Source organism: Bombus vosnesenskii, unplaced genomic scaffold (assembly GCF_011952255.1).
Source record: "Bombus vosnesenskii isolate JDL3184/JDL3185 unplaced genomic scaffold, Bvos_JDL3184-5_v1.1 scf7180000013294, whole genome shotgun sequence".
Lineage (NCBI taxonomy): Eukaryota > Metazoa > Arthropoda > Insecta > Hymenoptera > Apidae > Bombus > Bombus vosnesenskii.
In genome coordinates this window covers 182624-197765 of record NW_022882945.1, presented here as the reverse complement: position 1 = coordinate 197765, position 15142 = coordinate 182624, and the positions used below count along the sequence as shown (strand labels likewise).

Below are 15142 nucleotides of genomic sequence, written 5' to 3'. Positions count from 1 at the left end.
CTTTATTTTTTAATTATTTTATTACAAATTTCTCCAAACTTAGTTCAATAAATGTAACGAGTAGATATCCCTAATATTCATAAATGGTAATGCGTCTACATATTTCTAAAAATTGCGAGTATTGTAAAAGGTATAACAAGATGTCCTTCCAATAATCATTTCTTATAAGAAATTCAAAAGAACAGTAAAATAATGTTTTCAAATTTTTTAACGGTAGCATATATTCGTGTGTCGTGAATATATGCCAAGATCGTATGAGAATTCGAACGACTAAATTCCTATCCGGATGGTATGTGGGTCCACATGTTCGGTTCCTCGACGTAAATTCCGCGGTATGCGACAATTCGAGTACACGATGCCTAAAGTATTGCGAAATTGTTCGATCAATCTGTGCAGACGTTCAGAAATTTTCCATTTGGTATATGCTCACCTTCGAAAGCATGCTCCAACATCTCTTCGCCGATATCCTTGTAGACCATTAGTTGTGAAGAATAATTTGCGTCGTTTGGCTATAAAGAATATAGTCCATTTATTATGTTTTTATACTATCTGTTCCCGATATCGGTTTTACGATAATGCGATAAATTATCGAATACATGTTTAACTTGTGTCCTTTTATTAACTTCTTCTTGGTCTTAATCTCAGTAGGAGTTATTGTAAGTACCTATATAATTTAGACTCTCTTTAAATAGTTCGATTCTTGTTATTGGTCCGTAATTTTAATTAAGAGTAACGTGGCAAAAACAATTCACTTTATTAATAATGAACGAATTTATGCTATATTTATAATAGATCTTTAGAGCAACGAAATGAAAGGAACACCAATACAAATGATTGATTTTTACGGAAATTCAATAAAACGAAAAAGGTATATACTTACGTCCATGGAAAAATAGGAATAATCGTAATTGAAGCTCTTGAGCGCATCTTTGCTGCCCGGTGGTGCTTTGGGATTCAATATCGCTGGAACACGCAAAACAGCAAATTAGTAATACAAAAGGAAGTCATAACTTATTACTCGTTCTTATTTCATTTCCAACTTTTTCTGCGTTGTATATTAAACATGATTCTCGGATAAGACCCATAAAAAATGAATAGAAAGTTTCCAAATATAAACTTTTCTCATTCGTACGTACTGATCAAAAGCTATATAAACATGTAGCATATATTATGCACACACAAATCGATAGACAAATAAATAATTAGATTAATACGCGTGTCACGGACGAATAAGGTCAGCTGCAGCTGATTATATAAAAGAAAAAATAAATATATAAAACACAAAATCCGGGAACGTGGGATTACATGTCCATGTAAAAATATTGATTAACTATATCGAAATTTCACAACGAAATCATTACACACCAATGAACTGACGTCAATGTGTTCTCTCAACTTTATCTAATATTAAACTTGCCCCGTGATCCATTTGCATTTTACGAGACTTAAGGAACCGAAGTTCTTCGTTCAATTCGTGACGCAACATTAAAGTTGCACGAGAAATTGCATGAAATATCGAGTAAAAAACTTTTACAAGAGAGAACCAGAATTTTCACCTCGACATTTAAGTAGATTTTCCCTTCAACAAACAACGCGTGTATACAAGGCACGCTATTAGCTAAGTTTGTTGAGTTCAAGTTGTTTAAACTGAAGATTTCAAATGAATGAAAAGGATCGAAGGACGTGGTTATGCATGTATGCAAAATGTTAACCCAAGTGTAATATCCCACTTACATAATATGTGTGTGCCCCAATTATTACGTAATATTTTTCAAAATAATGTCAATTTTTCCTTCATCTGAGATTCAAGTTGAATCAATGTTAAATTTGTTAATATATAAAAACTACCTTTTCATTTCAAAGAATATTGGTTCATGAAACAGTAGGAAAGACATACTTCAAATCAGATGAAATAACAGGCTTACACTCGTGAAAAACAATTGTCTAATCAGAAGGAGTTTCGTTCTATATGTTCTATACAAACACAATTACGATAATTGAACGACAAATCGATGGCGAAAAAACGAACATGCATCTATGTCTTGATAGTTAGAAGCAATTGTTCTCGTGGTAAACGCGGCAACTGTTTTGTTTTGTAGAAGACAATTTTTCTATTTAAAAAAAGAAGAAAGGTAGAGAATAAATAATAATCAGACCACAATACAAAGACGAAAGAAACGAAACGGAGGACGAAATACGAGCGGACAACAGCGTGAAAGTACGGACAATGTACGGGAATTAAATTATACTTACAAGTAGTATTGCCGGACATTTCGATGATACATTGTGCCTCACGGGAGATCTCTCGATTGTTGAAGGGCCGTACCCTCACCGCCACCTTTACCGACGACATTTTCCGTCTGTTTTTAATTCAGCGTCGGATCACGACGGCGGCGGTGCTGGCGATTGACTTTTTCCTCGTTTTCTCTGTGGAAATAAGAAGACATCGTTAGCGAAACTGGCATCGCGGAAGAAAGACACGATCGTAGGCTTCCATTCAGTAGCGGTCACGCGCTTCTTGATTAATTGTAACGATACGTTCTTTCGAGATGATCTTATTTGATATTATATCGCTAAATATTTCAGGAGGGACAGCTGAAGAGGAATGAAACGACGAGAGTTTGTAATTAAAATTTTTTTTTAATAAATGTATAAATTCTGGCTGTGGGATATTTCGCGTAGAAATAGAAACAAAAGTATCATTTATTTTTTCATGAAGCAGTTTTATTATTTTATTCGTGTTATTCTATGCGACTCTTTGCGCGTATTTAAGAAGAACAACTTGTTTTTATTAAAATTCTTCACCATCATATCCCTTTTTAACTACACATTATAAAATGTTTAAAGGTCTAAGAATATCATCAAACAAAACTATTTAGAGAAAAGATAAATAATGTGTAAGTTGAATTCTATTAATACAATTTGGACAAGGATAAGAACGAAGTTGAAGACATATTTGTCTTATCAAGTAAACGCCTTTTCACAACGTCGTATGTGCATGATCTCCTTCGATTCATAACGTTTGGAACAAAGCTTTAAATATTGATGAAATGATATCAGAATAAAGGATGATAGACGTGTCAACGTCAAAACAATTTGATTGAATTTATTATGGTATATTTCATTAGGTCCTAATCGAATCTTGACGCTATAAAGTCCGTGGCGTCAATTATCCACCAACAAGAGTAACTAGTACCTACATAGTGCATGGCGTCGAAAATCGATATTCACCGACAAAAGGTTCGTCTATCGGTGGGTAATTATCCCTCCATACACAGAACAGTCGGCCAATAAACATGAAACGAATCAGCGCAGGAACAAAAGAAGAGAACAGATTATCATTTATCCATAAATCCGATTAACTTTTGTAATTGCTGAAAAAGAAGCTCAGTATGAATATCCATGATACCAAATAAAGTTTCAAGACTCTACTTAAAATAAGAAATATTTAATACTTGCTTTTGTTCAGTAAATTTAATAGCAAGTTTGAAGTCTATTGGTGTACATTGATGTCTAATGTCAAATTCGTCTGTATCACAATGCATACTATGCCAATTTTAGACATAACTAACTATGTTGGATAGCTTGAATTTTTACTAGAAACACTGCTTTTGACTTTTTTTATTAGAAACATTGCAAAACAAACTTTTCACTTCACACTTAAAATACAAAATATGTTCAAATAATATACAATAACTTTCATAATGCATATGATTCTTATCAATATTAAAGTATTTAGATATCAATGACGTAAATGTATCATAAATTATAAATTTCTTTCTATATAAAAATACGTAAAAACCGATAATTTAAGCAATTGTTAAGCGCGTTTGTTAATTTCATTAATTGATATTTCTGATGTTTTTTTTTATGTAATATATTTTATTAGTTTGTGCAATGAGGAATAAAATGTGTTCAAAACCAGGGAAAGCATATTTTTAGCTAACTATAGGATGTAGTATGTACATATAGTCCCTCATCAATGGCTGACCCATTCTACTGCGAACGTATCGATATTCTCTTGTCTATTCAACTGCACAGAAAAATCCATATTAGGTACAAGATTAATTTTCGAAATCATTAGAATCTATATAACCAGTTTTATCTCCCTGATCGACTATCTGTGGAAATTAAGTGAACGTGTAACTTCTACCTCAAGGGCACGAACATAAGCTATATTTATAACTACATCATTAAGATTAAATTCCAACCCTATGCTTATCATAGCGAGGATGATAAAACTAATTTTCAAGGGTATTAAAATTTAAACGGCTAATAAATTTCACTCAAAGATGTGAAGATAATTTTAATGTTGGATATAAATTCTATTAAATATTGTACACTGCGATTTTAATGTATGATTTAGAAATAAAAATTTCGTTTGATTTAGAAATAAAAATTCGTGTACTGTATTCCTCGTTATTCCAACAATAGACCAATAGTCAGGCTAGCTTCCTTTCTTTATGAAACGAAGCGGAACAACAGTTAGAATCATTGTATCCAAGGATCGATACGATACATTCAAAGCAAAGAAATTGCAGAAGTTGCTCCTGAGCAAAGTGCCTTCTCCTGTAATTCAATCACGACGAATGGTAGATACAATTATCGTCGCCAGTAAACGTATTATTACCACTCGATGCGACATCAAAGATGCTTACTTTATGGTCTTCCCACGAGAAAATGAAAGGTCGATCAGATGAATTGGAAAAACAAGGAAAGGAGATGGTCTTGATACAAGCGTAGTACTAACGACTGAATATTGTGATCCATTTTTAAAATATCCTCTCTGAGTAATTGGTTTGCTTTAAAGCAAGAAGTTACTTCTTTGAAGTCCGTACAGTAAAGTTAATCAATCTAGTGAACTCTTAATCTATCTAGTAAAACACAATAAAGAAAAATAATCTTTAATGCGCTGTTTAAATTATTCTAGCCTTCTTGTTTTTAGGTGAGATGATATGAAATAAAAATAAATTTTATTCGTAAGAAAGAAATTACACACTATCAGAGGAGCAAAAAACGTCGAAGAATTTTTTCAAGAAAATTTTCCTACGCGGGTTCCAATGGAAATCCTTCTGGTGTTATCTCACGCGAAGGATAAACGATAGTGACGTTTCAATCGAAGAAAAATCTCTCCGAGGTGACGCAATTCCATGTAAGGTTTTAAATTACGTCAGTGATACATGATGGTAATTCGTTTTTGTAAACAGAAAAATTTCGACATTTATATATCAATTAATGAAATATATACGTTACTTATCAGTTCTCAATTTTAAAAATTCTAAATTCGTACGTTGAAATTAAAAGAACTCGGATTTAAAAAATCTCAATGTTTAATTCCAGGTTTCAAGGGTTTTATTTTTCTAAGCGTATTTAAATCTCGTGACGCACCTTGACTTCGATAATTACTGCGCCATTTAGAAATGCAAACAAGCAGCTATGCTGGTTCGAGCTTAAAGCATCGCTTAAATGAAACGGGTACACCGCGCCGCTGTAAACGCGACATGATGATTTAGAAAAATGATTTCTTACATCTGAATGCTTATAATAAAATGGATCAAATATCTGATAACACGAGTATCCTTGATACGAGAATAACAATATCATCGCTATCGATCAACCGATAGTCACGGCCGAGTATTGAAAAAGACTGCAACCGTTGACTGACTACGCAGTGACACGAATCACTTGCGGAGTCTGAACAAGTACTGATCTCATCCATTCGATTTTATGAGCTACGATTTAAATCGTCGTACTTGCTGCAGGAGCACGTTTCTTTGTAAACCGTTTTTATGGGTTTAATTGCACGACTAAAAATCAGAGAAAGATTAAACGTCCTGAAAATCATGAAAATATTAATGTTTAACTTCTTGAAGGATACTGTCACATATTATGCATATACGAACAAATATTGTTAATAAGAAGTATATCTTGTACGAAATGTTTCTGGTTAAACTGAAATAGTTAACCTTTGCATATAATGGCATATGTATATGTATTAGCTTCCTTAGTTAAGGACGTTCTATCAGTTGGGAACGGAAGAAAATAGAATATTACTTTCATAGTACCATCTTTATTACTCTTTATTCGACTAAAAATATATGTAAATAGCCTGCATAATATAACTTTATTTGATAGATAAAAACTATGGAGAAATTCAAATATTTCACATCTTGAAAAATGGAGAAATGCTAGGTAGGACACTTTAACTACAAAAAGACAATGTATATTACCTTTTTCTGAAAAACAAAAAGTTTCTCTGACTTTAATAAATTTATAAAATTCATTCTCAAAGAGATAAAATTATCCTTAAAACCTACCATCTTATTCACCCATCTATTCAAAATCACCCATCTATTTATAAAAGTGTATCTTATTCACCGCGTAAAATAAAAAATATTAATTTATATAAGGCATTTTAATTTCTTTATTTTATTTGTTAAGAATCCAAGTTACTTGAATAAACGGTCCGGTAATTATTCTGTGCAGCGTATAGCGCCACTGGTGAAAAAAAAACCGTCGCTATCAGTTCAATATTCCACTGAATATTCTCCGTTATTGCAACATACAATAAGGCAGATCTTCTTGTTAAAGGAATATCAATAATATCTGAAAGGTAGAAGTATATATATTGCACGTCCGTAAATACGTAATTTCGGTACAATCGTATTGTGGTGTTCCGTATGGATATAAAAGTTGGTGGAAGATATCAGCAAGAAAATTTCACCTCCGCTCATAGACTGAAACGCAACAGTCAGCAGGTTAGTAATTAACATTACTCTTCTTTGCTCGGTTATCGATTGACACGTTATAACACAAAAATAGATCTAAATCTATATTATTGTAGATTTACTCGACTAAATTTAGATTAAACTGAAATAAGAAGAAATAAAATAAATACAATAGCTATTTTTAAAACTAACATGTATTCATTTAATGTCAATAATTCGTCCTTAATTTTATCTGAGATCGCTTGACTTTGTATTATCCTTCTTAACCTTTTTTAGGGTTAACTTTATACATATATGTATATTATTAGACTGGAAGTCTTTTTTTATATTCATTTTCTATTTAATTTATAATTTTATGATTAGAGAAGAAAAAATCGAAAAAGAATATAAAACCCGAATTGAATGATATGTATAGCAGGAAATGGAGTACATACTGCGATTTCATGGAAACGTATACCGCTGCGTGTGCAAGTACATTCTTGAGATGAACGTAAAAACATAGCCACCACGTAATCGATAACAGCAACCGAGTTCGAGTTACACGGTGACTCTAACCAACTAAATTTCAATTTTCTATTAATTGATTCTTAAATCTCTTATAACTCGATCTATCATCGATTCGAATATAATTGACGCAATATCCATTTTCAATATCTATTTCGATTTCCAATTGGATAAATATCGTTCCCCACCCAACGTAACCTCAATAATCTATACAAGTATAACTGAATTTTTCCATTTTCAATATGTTTAGTCAATATCTAAGATTGATGTTTTGACGTATTTAGTGAAATATCGTGTAATTTATTTGTGATAATCGAATGTATTTCGATTCGTGCTACAGTGATGATTATCGATATTATGACCTACCATTCGATTCGAGTGCACAGTCGTTGCACCATGTAACATACGTATAGGGGTTTAGATGTACAAATTACCGTTGGATTGCTAAAAGCGTAACAAATTAAAAAAGATTGTTACTTTTGGAGTATTTGGAAAAATGAATTTTAAGAGTGAGCTATTTACCAGAATAAAAATATCAAAAATTTTCTAATAGAATTATTTGGCAAGAGAAATATTATGATTCAAAGGGGGATTTAACATTTTTTTAGAGTAATGAGCAATAAAAACAATATTTTCTTAGAAGCCTGAAAATCTATAGATTAGTAACTAAATTGTAAAAGAAAAAAATAATCTTCTGGACAAATAATTGAGTAATTAATAATTTTCCACTGCAAATTATTCTGGAAAATATATATATTTTTCCTATTTATGCCACAATTCAAGTAAACCACCGATACGTATGCACGGTCTGAAGGGTATACTGTGAGCGATGTATACAAAATGTCGTCGAGCGACTGTTGACAGGAGTCATTTACCAAAACCAAGTATAATGTGTAACCTCTTTTACCAGCGAATATTCTCAATATATTCCCCGCATATCTTTGATGTGCGAGTTCAAACTGACACGGCATAATCGATAAAACAGTAGTAGAAAAGTGTCGCGAGAAGCGAGACGGGCGTAGGTGAAAGAACATCCATCGCGTATACATAGATTTTCGCGATCGATCGTTGTAGCGAAGACGTTTCTACGGTTCTTACCTTCGACTCCCTGTTCAAGAACCAAGCTCAATCTGTCGTTCGTTTTCTCAAAATGAATTCGGGCGTTAAGCGTTCACGTTCACCGTTGATTCGGACGATAGCGATGATGACAGTCGCTGATGCGACACAGGACATGAAACCTTGAGAAACGATGGGAAACGATGAAACAACACTCAACGAGCCTCACAGTCGACGGTCACTATTATGTCGGTGCACTGGTTATGATTGGATGATCCTCAAAACTCTTAACGGACACGTACGCGGACATTATAATGTATTCATCCACGTATCGCTCACGGCTGAGCGTGTACGCGCGCACACCCACACACACACATACACTCACTTTACTATTTGAACCACCCTGCTGCACGACAACGAGTAACTACGACACCTCCGGTCGGCGGTCGGTCGTCGAGTGACGAACTGATTCGGAGCGCTTGCGCACTTACCCCCGCGGCGTCCATTAGCCGATGGCCGAGTTACCGCGTCGGCGCCATCTGCCGGTCACCTGATAGTTACCCCTACCCATGTGTCCTTTAAGCCCTTCGGGTCGCCTCGATTCTAATTTATTTCTTTTCATTAACTTTTTTTAGTCTTTCTTCTCTTCTCCGGGCAATGGCTCGAATTTTAAGCCGTTCTATTTAATAAGATGACTTTTGCAACGGAAAACTTCCAGATCTCTTGAGTACCTGAGTCTTTTAGGCAGTGGTACTTCTAAGAACTTCACGTGCAATTACCACTTTGGTTCACCTTTTCCCGTTTTAATTTATACGTAGGATGAGTCATACACGATTAAGATGAAATGGTTTTGGTGATCGTAACGATGATATCTGATTTTTTGTGATCTCACTTTTTTTCGTGCCTGCAACGATGCGGCTGTAGAATGTAATTGCATTTCTCTGGAGTAAAATCGTAGTCTATTTTTATGAGCAAATGCTTCGTACGTGGTTTTGGAGTTCTTAGCAAATACTTTCGAGTGCCTCATAGAAACAAATATAGGGTACGGTCCACGTACATACATGGGATTATTCGTTGCAATTGCGCTCTAAATTATTTCATATTAATAAAATAATAAAAGGAAATTCGTATTTCCTTTATCTCAACTAAAAACTATTTACTCGGCTGTACAGCAATAACAAAGTACTAAGAAATCTATACACTACTGTAAAACTACAAAATTAAAAAGACAAATTATACAATTACACTTTATAACTATTTCTCGTCCCCTTTTTCCTTTCTATATATAAATTCTATTTCTCTTTATGGAAATACTTACACATAAATACTCACACACCAACAACGATATGTTTTAACAAAAGACGTCTGCGCAACAGTTCTAATTGAAACTATCGATCATAGCTTTATTCGAGCTGGCATTCATTGTTACAAATTCGTCGTCCATTTTGGAAAACGCTCTCATCTCATCGGTGTTTATATAAGTTCTTATCGATTCGATAAATTTGCTCGCTTCTACGCTTATTCTGTTCGGATCGTCGGCGAGCCAATATTTTTCAACGATCACCTGGCCACGCGAAAGGGTTCAGGACTGAGCTTTCCCCATAGACGTGCTTGGGGTAGTCCGGATACAACCGAAGACCCTGCTGACGTAAAATTGCAATCTCCATGCCTTAATGCGATTTTTAAATTGGAAATGAAGCTTTGTTGACGCATCCAATATCCATCCTGGGTATTATAAATACCTAGTAGTAGTATTACAAATTTACTCTTACTACAAAATTATAGAATTACAGTCAGAACAATTACGTAATATGATGTTTTCTTTGAAATAACTAAAGCGTATTAAATACATATTATATATGTTGGACTTTATTGGTTTCTGAAAAAGAACAAGCATAAACAAAGGTGGTTTTGTTATGAGTTAAGTGGCATAATAAGATAAAAGAAGCTATTATCCTAGAAATTAACTCGAATCAAGTAGTATTGGTCAACAATTAAACCGTGTGCGGTTTAGAGACAAGTACAAGTTAGAGAAGCCACATCTAACGAGTCTCATAAAATGATTACAGGGGCTCGATCAGACGTTACGTAAAATTGACTCAATGGTTCTTTTACAACTAATGCTGTAAAGAATTAATACATCGGAGACCTAAATTTTTAGCAGAAGTAAAATCAGGGAGATTCAATGAATCGAAATAAGACGAAAATCAAGAATAACAAAAACACGTTTCAAGTCACGTGCAATTCGATGATATTCGATTCGATGATATATTTAACAATCCGTAGCAGAAACTTGTAAAACATGACGCTTTACAGCAATGCTCATTAAATGACATCAAGAAAACGCCATTGGCCATTTTTTCAAGAACGTCCTCGGAGAAACTTTTTACGTCTTCAGATTTATTGCGTAGGCTGAGTGTAAGAGATATACAGATAATAGGACCGTAAGTGTAAAATATGAAGTGGAATGTAAATTCAATCGGTGAAAAAATAAATTAACGATATCGCTTTGAGGGCGGTGAAACATTTAATTCTCATCATGTTAAGCTTCTTGTTCGAAGAAGATCATATTGTGCTTTTTATAAACTAACTAAGTTTTAACTAAGTTACGGTAGATAACAGATTATAACATTTCAATGGGAAATATACGAGATGCAGTGTATTCTGCGCAATAAGTCTCAAGATGTATTGAAAGATTCGAAATGACTAGTCTGATTCTATCTTTCCTATTATTCACAAATCGATGCATGTCGTGTTTTACATAATACCTGCTTGCTAAATATGGTCATTCCGTTCGAGTAGGCGAAAGATTCTGTCCGGCTGTTTACTACATGTATACTATACACTAAAGATGCGACAGGTATAGGGGTTGCTCGGAGAAACAAAGGTCGCACACCCATCCCTCGTTAGGATATCTGTGGTGTCTACATATACAACAGATTGTGTAAACAGAGATGTTAACAGACTACAGAAAATCTGTCAATATTTCCCAATAAGATTAAATCTATTTCCAATGGAATGCAATAGTTGATATTTCACATGTATCGATAGATTATGCTACCGGGTACATATGTGCATTATCTTTTTTTCATAAATATCTCTACCAGTTCATGCAAAAGTTGATAAAAGATTTTGTCTATCAAAGTTTGCATATTTATTTTTCTTTTTTTATTTCTAAAGTTAGAAGTACTAATCTCGCGTTGAATGCGAGATATACCATAGGAAGTGAGAATGTTTTCATGAAATAGAATTCTTCGCCAAATGAGTCATACACATCAATGACGTCAGGATACGTGCGTAGTCAACAGCCCAAACCCACGCTTTTATAAACTGCTCGTCAGATTTCCGTTCCGTTCGGCGTTGAACTGATCCTTAGTCGTTATATTTTACGTAGTTTTTCTAGCCCTGTCATAATCTTCGAATTTTTGTGCCTGAATCACGTCCCCCGTTTTAACAAAAAATAAAGAAAAAAGTTTAGTGTTGTAACAAAATCTCTAGCAAAAAATTGAAATAAAAGATCAAACAACGATTATTTTATCTACTCTTCAAACTTAAGAAATTTATTAAGGATAGAAACACATAATGGAAAATAGCTCAAAGAACGCAGCAGGGTCACAAGAAATATTATACGTAAGCAAGAATTTTAAAGATTTTGCTGAAAAAAATAGTAGAATTAAAAAGGTCATCTCTAGATATTACATATACGCAACATTGTACTTTAATCAATTATTACTTAACTAAATAATAAATGTACCTATTTTCTATTATCTATATTGTACCATGTCTTCTTTACAGAACAAATCCAGAAAATTATGTGTTAATAATTAATAGATAAATAATTTTTTTTTTGCAAGGCACGTACAAAAAAAATTCATTGCTAAAACGGCTAGACAAATCAAATTTTCTGACATCACTTTAAATTATTCCACTGGGCCTGCACACCAATTTCCTTCTAAATTGCACTTCTGCGCAGCAAAGTTCCCTCGCAATTTATTTAACGTAATGATAGGTTCGCCAGATAATTTTCCATAATTTATTGCCAGGAAGAACCGTGCAACTATTCATACTAATTACTCGTTACGACACTGCGTTACCCAAAGATATAGAATAATTATGAATATGAATTAATACCGAAATAAAATGAAAAATAATAAGTCCACGGTGACGCATTCTTTTCAATGCAATTACCCTAATTTTTCCCGTGTATAATCCCACGCCTATTATGAGGGACAGCTCTTGTAATTAAGATAAATTGATCGTAAAAGCATCAGTCCTGATTATCAGTAGCGACACGAATTGTTTGGTTTCAAAGAATTACTGCGATGCCGTATCAGGTGTGAGTTACTTTCAAGTGATTAGAGTAAACCATATTCCCAACGATGCAAAATTCCATTTAACATCATTTTTCCATCAAAAACGGAGTAAACCAAAAGCTGATTTCAATCTGAAATCTTCATTTTGTAATAAATATATACGTATTATTATTTAATTATCATTTGGTAAGCTTTTTTTGTATTATGCTTTAAACTATTTTTGTAGCTGCTGGTTAAACTATTTCACTGGAGTGTTATACGTTATTCTTCTCGTTAAATTTATATCATAAAAGCACGACATGGGAACGTTTTTCAAATGTATCACAGAAGCCTATTTTTGTCCAAACCAACAAATCAAATTTAAAGTAGAAATCCTATATATTCCTCCTATTTTTTATGCCAAAATAGGCAGATAAAATCGAAGAAGTGAAGCGACTATTTGATGAAAAGCATTTCAGGGAAATGCTTCATTTATCAAAAGAAGCAGGCGATAAATCCCATTCGTAAACGAAAAACGGCTGCAAGAAATTGTCAAGAGACCTATCCCGGTGCACCTTATTCCAAATTTAGCGTGTCTTACATACATTAATGTAAAATAATTTTTCCACGAAAAGTAAGAAATAGTTAGATCATTCGAATTTTCTGGATAAACTTTCAAGGATGTGACAACGAATCTATGATTAAAAATATTTTCGGATGATCGATCTAAATCGACGAAGGTATGCGCACATGGTTGCTGGATAGGAATTTGCCCTCGAAAGTGAAGTAGTATCGAAACCGGTGATACACGGTAGTAGGTGGTTGGAAGCAATATGGCGACCCTTAGTTAGCGATGTAGAGTGCGCGGGCGCCGATCGACATCGTGGTCCAGGGTCGTGCATGCCCGCTTTCTCCGTTTATGGACCAATCACATCGCGCCTAGAGGAGAAAATCAATAGGCGTAGAGGCACGGATGACGTCAGCCTGCAACCCGACGATCGACCGATGCGACGCGGGCGGCGCCGGCCAATTTCTACGGAGCAATCAATAAGTAAAGATATCCAACGATGTCGGCAATAGCACCCACGTATCTTTATTTCAACCATGTACGAATACGTGTCTAACCGCCTGTTATTGCTCACTCAAAAATCTAATCCAACTTTTGTTACAAACCCCTAATCACGAAAGCCACCCCTAAAGGCAGTAACCGTTTCGTCAATATAGTAGCCAAATTATCAATATTGTTAAAAGTTAAAGACTCTCGGTTATTGCATATCTATTATTGTGTTTACTCATTCATAATTTTAGATTATAACTACACCACGAAAGTTACTTCCCAAAGCATAATAGTTTCGCTGTTATAGTAGCTGAAGCGTTAACATTATTAGAAAAATTTAGAAATATTCATTTATGTTCTTAAATTATATAATTGCAATTCCTAACTATAGAAGCCACTTCTGAAACTGTAATAGTTTCATAAATGCCGTAGATGAATTATTAATGTTATTGGAAAATTTGAGAAACCCGGTTATCGTATACTTTGTGTTGTGTATAATTATTCATGATTTTAGATTATAACTGCACATCCTAATTAGGAATCCACCTCTAAAAAGGGGTAATACTTTTATGGGTAAAGTAGGCAAATTATTTATTTGCCCTTCTTATCTAAAATGTTCTGTCTATCATATTTTCGTCTTTTAACATATATTTAAATATTTGAAATTATTTGTGAATAAAGAAAAACAAAAATGACATAACTAGTGGCTACTGACATGAGTTATTTGCCAAAATGATAAAATTGAAAAGATATTAGATAAATATCTTGATGAATACATATATCTTAATCGAAAACAAATGCTATCTTACGTTAACAGGCTATATTGAATCAAATATTACAATATTTCGATAAAATTGTTTTTCCGCAACGTTGCATCGTGAGTAAGTTATATATAAGTAGTATCATTGACGCATGTTCATATTTCATGAGATTTCGTTCCAGAAACGTGACTGGGACATTTGGCCACTGTCACAAAAATGATAAATTTTCCTCTAAATTTCCTAATATTATGTCACGTATAATTATAATTTGAATGTTCATCGTTTATAATTTATTATATTTTGCATTTTATTTTATATCATGAAAAATAGATTGTTTAATAATGTTATATAATAAGTAATATAATAATTATGAAATATATTCTACCAAATTCGTAATATCAATTTTGATAAATATATGTTGTTTCATTTTTAATATCATAATTTTTTGATTTACGATATTCTAAACACTATTAACTTTATAATAAATATCATTTAACATTTTTATATTAATATATATTAAGATTAATAGAAGAATAAATTATAACACATAGATGCCATGTTCAACGAAAGTTCATAATTAGTATTCTATTAAAATTATACATGTCAAGATTTACTGAAACGTGCAAAGTTCCGAGAAAAGAAGAATAACTTTCAAAGATATTGAATCAAAGTAGATACTTGGCACTTCTATTCATAGTACCACTTTTAATCAGCTATCGATACACAAATAATTTCCATCGAACA

At 33.3% G+C, this 15142-nt stretch overlaps 1 protein-coding gene across 17 annotated transcripts in view; it reads right to left on the bottom strand.

Moving 5' to 3' along the window:
* LOC117233031 (kinesin-like protein unc-104) overlaps positions 1–15142 on the bottom strand; it is a 33538-nt gene that overhangs the window by 16660 nt on the left and 1736 nt on the right. For 15 of the 17 annotated variants that reach the window (XM_033492885.1, XM_033492894.1, XM_033492889.1 and 12 more), the window contains exons 1-4: positions 8331–8749; positions 2254–2427; positions 881–963; positions 431–509 (exon numbers count right to left, since the gene is read on the bottom strand). In XM_033492885.1, the coding sequence (XP_033348776.1) occupies positions 431–509; positions 881–963; positions 2254–2353 (262 nt within the window). In that variant the 5' untranslated portion in view covers positions 2354–2427; positions 8331–8749. Of the gene's footprint in view, positions 1–430; positions 510–880; positions 964–2253; positions 2428–8330; positions 8750–15142 lie in introns of those variants that run through there. The other 2 variants (XM_033492899.1, XM_033492886.1) reach the window with 2 other exon arrangements.